General features: G+C 36.0%; 1 protein-coding gene across 1 annotated transcript in view; it reads right to left on the bottom strand.

Moving 5' to 3' along the window:
* Positions 1 to 3227: 3227 nt before the first annotated feature.
* LOC107584051 (intestine-specific homeobox) overlaps positions 3228 to 4969 on the bottom strand; it is a 6347-nt gene continuing 4605 nt past the window's right edge. Inside the window, exon 4 of the mRNA XM_016270458.1 lies at positions 3228 to 3342. Within this exon, the coding sequence (XP_016125944.1) occupies positions 3244 to 3342 (99 nt within the window). The 3' untranslated portion in view covers positions 3228 to 3243. The remainder of the gene's footprint in view (positions 3343 to 4969) is intronic.

Here is a 4969-nt window from a genome sequence, read left to right as displayed (position 1 = left end):
TTCACGTAACCTATGCTTGTCGTACTGTATAAGTCTACTAACGTCGCTGTTCACCATGTTAAACTGTTTTCTCCACAGAAATCACTGATCCAACAATTACGTATCACTCAGCAAATATTGATTAATCCTCTTCTATTGACCAATTAAATACCAGATTTTCTGCTGTGGTCAGAAGTGTGCGCTGATAACACCGAGATAGTAGGATTTCGCTTCATTGCTTAGAGGCTGTAAACACAGATAAACACGAAGGTGAAAAGTTGAACATTTGTTAGAGTAATGATGTCAAGGTAAGGCCACGGCAGTAAAAATAAACTCAAGTGTGTGAAAGTGCAGGAAAAAAACCCGTAAACGCGCCACAACACAATATGAATCAGTAGCTATTTCTATAGGGACAGTATTTTTCCATTTTTATCGTGAGCATTTTATTACAATATATGAACAAGAACAACGTTGAACCAAAGCTGCTTTAATAATATGACATTCTCTGGTTAAACAGAGATTTCCTTGATTTTGCAAACTTCCACAAGCGATGCCCGATTCGCAAATGAATCATTCCTTCGATTCGGATCTTTGCAATGATTTTTTTATTTTCTATTTTGAGATCCCAGCAAATTGTAAAAAAAACAAAAAAAACCAGACAATCATTGCACATATTAAACCGCTGCATAATTCGCATTGCTTTCAAATTTTTACTTGTAGATATTGTTTCCAAATATATTTAATGCAATTTTTTTTTATTTAAGGCCTTTTTCAAAGAATTATATATCAGGGATCTTCAATTAATTGTTTGATCCGGTTCACACAACCAGTTTTTATTCTGAATAGGATTGAAGGATTTGTTCACTAATCAGACCGAATCATTTGAGTCAACAACCGACTCACTGAACGATTCGTAATGAGCCAAGCCAAAGGGTTAGTTCACCCAAAAACAAAAAATTAGGCTGTGTTTTACTCACCCCAGAGTCATCCTAGGTGTATATGACTTTCTTCTTTCAGACGAATCCAGTCGGAGTTATATAAAAAATTGTCTGTGATCTTTCAAGCTGTTTAATGGCACTCAGCGGGTGTTGCATGCATCAGTCCAAAAGAAGTTAAATAAAAAGCGCCCATACATTAAAAAAAGCGTCTCACACGGCTCCGGGGGGTGAAGGGTGGACAAAGGCCTCCTGTAGCGAATCGATGCGTTTTTGTAAGAAAAAATATCCATATTCAAAACGTAATAATCACTTTAATCTAGCTTGCGCTCACTGTTGTAAACGGAAGCAGTTCCGGGTGGATGACGTATGAGGTCAGGTCAGAAGTGACGAACGCGGAAACGCAGCGGAGAGATCGAAACAAAACAATGGTCACTAATTAGAAATTTCAAAATGAGGATTTGTAAAGAAGAATGTCGGAGGATTTCAATATAAGCCAAGAGGAGACTGGTTTTCCTTTGCTAAAGTAAGGAAGCTTTGCTTCCTTTGCTCCTGTAAACAAATGTTGGTTTTCACGAGACTCATCGGCGCATGCGCAACGCTGACCTCATACGTCATCCGCCCGGAGCTGCTTCCGTGTAGGACTGTTGGCGCAAGCTAGATTAAAGTGATTATTACATTTTGAATATGGATTTTTTTTCTTCCAAAAACGCATCGATTCGCTACAGGAGGCCTTTGTTCACCCACCGGAGCCGTGTGAGACACTTTTTTTATGGATGGGTGCTTTTTATTTAACTTATTTTGGACTGATGCATGCAACACCTGCTGAGTGGCATTAAACAGCTTGAAAGATCAAAGATAATTTATAAGTAACTCCGACTGGATTCGTATGAAAGAAGAAAGTCATATACACCTAGGATGGCTCTGGGGTGAATAAAACACAACCTAATTTTCATTTTTGGGTGAACTAACCCTTTAAGCATTTAAATTAGCTGAATCATTGCTAAAACAAAATGCACTGCCACACATTAAATGAAAATAAATAACCTTATTAAAAAACTATTTAAAAACTCGTCTATGCCATCAGGCAATTTACCAACCCATATTGTCAAGACCACATGATAAAATAATCAATGAATCATTTTTGTAACCGAACTTTTTTGTTGAAAAAAGTCTCTCTACTCTTACTACTTTTACCAAATCTTTCTGTGGCATAAAGAATAAGAGTAGTATGCTAGTTCTGACATAGCTTTGTTGATTTACTATGATAAATGTCATCTTTACCATCAGACTCCCACAAATTTCCCATAATGCAGCCTAAAAAAATACATGTGAAAATTTTACATACAGAAAACATTCCAGCTCAGACAGATTTTCGTGTTCACCGTTTAATGCAAAGTCACTTTGAATCAGCTTGTCATAAATGATGACACACAAACTGCATCCATCTCAAAGTCTTGTTTATTTTACCATTTTATGAGGTATGTGTGTGCCCAAGTTCACTGTTCTATGACATTTTGAGCTTATTATGTGTCAAAAAATGAGCTGCTATACACAATACAAATGAACTTTACAAGAAACCAAGTGATTCTTCAGAACAGTTTTTAAAATTAAACTCCAATATCAGATAATACAGGAGACCGGGGTATGTTGTCAAATAATAGTTGTCACTATAAGAATTTGAGTCAAAATCCAATGAGACAAAAGCTTGTTTTCACTAGGAGGGGTTTTCTATGTTGGTTTCAAGCAAAGCATTTTGTGATTTCTGTCCTCCAGCCTGTAAACACGTGGATTTACTTCATGAATCGGCCCCATTGCCCTCAGATAACTCAAGACTAGGGTTTGATTTTTGCTGTTATCTGTTGTCTGTTTTCCTTCAGTATTCAACAAGCAGTCACCCTTGCGTTTGCCCTCTCTACCCGTCCTGACCTGCCTGTGAACTCAGTCAAATTAAGATAAGACTGGCTTAAGAGCCAATAAACTAATTCAGTGATAATTAGAAATTTCGACAACAAAATTCATTTATGGCACCATATTCAAGTTTACAAGTTCATCTCTTGGAGGGCGGCGATAACATCATGATGCCGCCTAATAGAACACTTGTTCTAAACAATTAGTTAAATATATATTTAGGTTGTTTGATTAACCACAGACACATGTACACATATATAATCTACAATTTCATGTAGATTCATGGAAAAGCTGTTAACAATTGATATACTGTAATACAAGACATGATATGTCCTTTTATTCTTAGAATAGATCCTTGATCTTCATTAGACTGAAGCTAAAAATGTCTCTTTTGCAGTGGCCCATGAAAGTGATGAGGTCAGAAGTATGAACGGTGTTGAAGTGTGGCGAGTTCAGGAGAACCAATGGGAGGACAACTTGACTCCGGCAGCCAGAGCTTCTGGTGAAAACTCAGGTACTGGAATTGAAAACAGCCAATCAGAAACAAGATATTTAAATTCAGACATTTTTAAATTCACTTTTCACGATGGAAGGATTTTTAGCGACAGAGCTTTTCTTCCGTATTGTGATATACATTTGAGTGTAAAAGATTTGCGGAAAAGAAGAAATGGAGGGTGGGACTTGGTTCTATGCAGTGGTAGCTGATTGGGCGTTGAGATGTAGGCGTGGCTTGCAAGGGCGGAGTTTAAGCACACTAAATGATTGGAGAATATTTAAGTGCAGTCAACTTAGCTGCTTAAAGGGGTGGTTCACTGTTTTTTTTCTAGGCTTGATTGTGTTTATGGGGTGCAGTCTAACGTGTTAATGCTTCATTTAAAAAAAAAAACATTATTTTTCACATAATTTACCTTTATTCCACACCGCTCTGTCCCTTCTCTGAGAAACACGCTGATCATTTCCTGCTTTTATGAAGACCCTCCCTCAGAAATAGGCGATGGGCTCTGATTGTTTAGCTAGCCCAGTGTGTTGTGATTGGCTAAACTGTCACGAATCCGGGAAGTAACTTGTTGTAGTCCCTACCAGCTGTTTTTGTAGGCATTAAAGGGGTCATATGATACGATTTCAATTTTTCCTTTGGAGTGTTACAACAAACTCTTGGTAGTGAAATCGCAATCAACCACCCCTTTAAGTCATTTCAACTTAAATGACATTAAACTGGCTTAGAAAAATTAGTTGAACCACATATACGCAAATTAAAGTTGAAAAGTGCTTATTACTTATAACTTATTTTGATGAGATAACGTAATGTAAAAACACATGTCATAATTTATTGGTCATATAATTTTTTACAGTGTATACATCTGATGTTTTCACCAGAAGATCCAGTTGTCTGATTAAACATTATGAGGTCAAAACATTTTAAAAAATAACAAAATAAAATTAAGCAAATGTACAACTGAATTGTTGCCAATAAGATCCATAACATGCATTTACAAAATAAAAATAAAATAAAATCTTCATTTTATACCGACTTTATTAATACACAGTATGGGATGTTAGTTAGATTTTCAAATAACTTTGCATGAATGATTTAGCAAGTCTTTATTATATTATATTATATTAACTTGTCAATATGTGTCTTTATATAAATTCATTTATCACACCACAGAACTATTTAAACCAGGGGTGTCAAACTCATTTAAGGTTGAGGGCCGGATCGGAGAAAATGTCCCCTTGTGCGGGCTAAATTACCTTTTGTTAAACCCTAGTTTGCTCACAATTACATTAATATTAACCATACAAACTACAATATAGTTTAAAAAAAAATCTAGGACAACTAGATGCTTGGTTATTTTAGGGGTGTACAATATTGACACAAAATGTCTTTTTTTTTTGGTTAGTGATAATTACCATATTTTCAGAGTGTGTTTTTGAGATAGCACCTTGGTTGGTTTTTAAGCCTGTCATGGATAAATAAATATAACACTAAAGCCGCCAGTAGATGGCAGCAAGTCTCCGTCTTAATGAGTGATCCATTGACTCATTCATTCAAAACGGCTGATTCGTTTAGAAACTAAGCTAGTGATTGTCTTTATGAATGGGCCACTGAATCATTGACTCAAATAATTTGTTATTACCTCGGA

This window comes from Sinocyclocheilus grahami, unplaced genomic scaffold (genome assembly GCF_001515645.1).
Source record: "Sinocyclocheilus grahami isolate Dianchi unplaced genomic scaffold, SAMN03320097.WGS_v1.1 scaffold56.1, whole genome shotgun sequence".
Taxonomy (NCBI): domain Eukaryota; kingdom Metazoa; phylum Chordata; class Actinopteri; order Cypriniformes; family Cyprinidae; genus Sinocyclocheilus; species Sinocyclocheilus grahami.
Note: the sequence above shows the minus strand (reverse complement) of the source record. Positions and strands in the feature narration are given on the sequence as shown.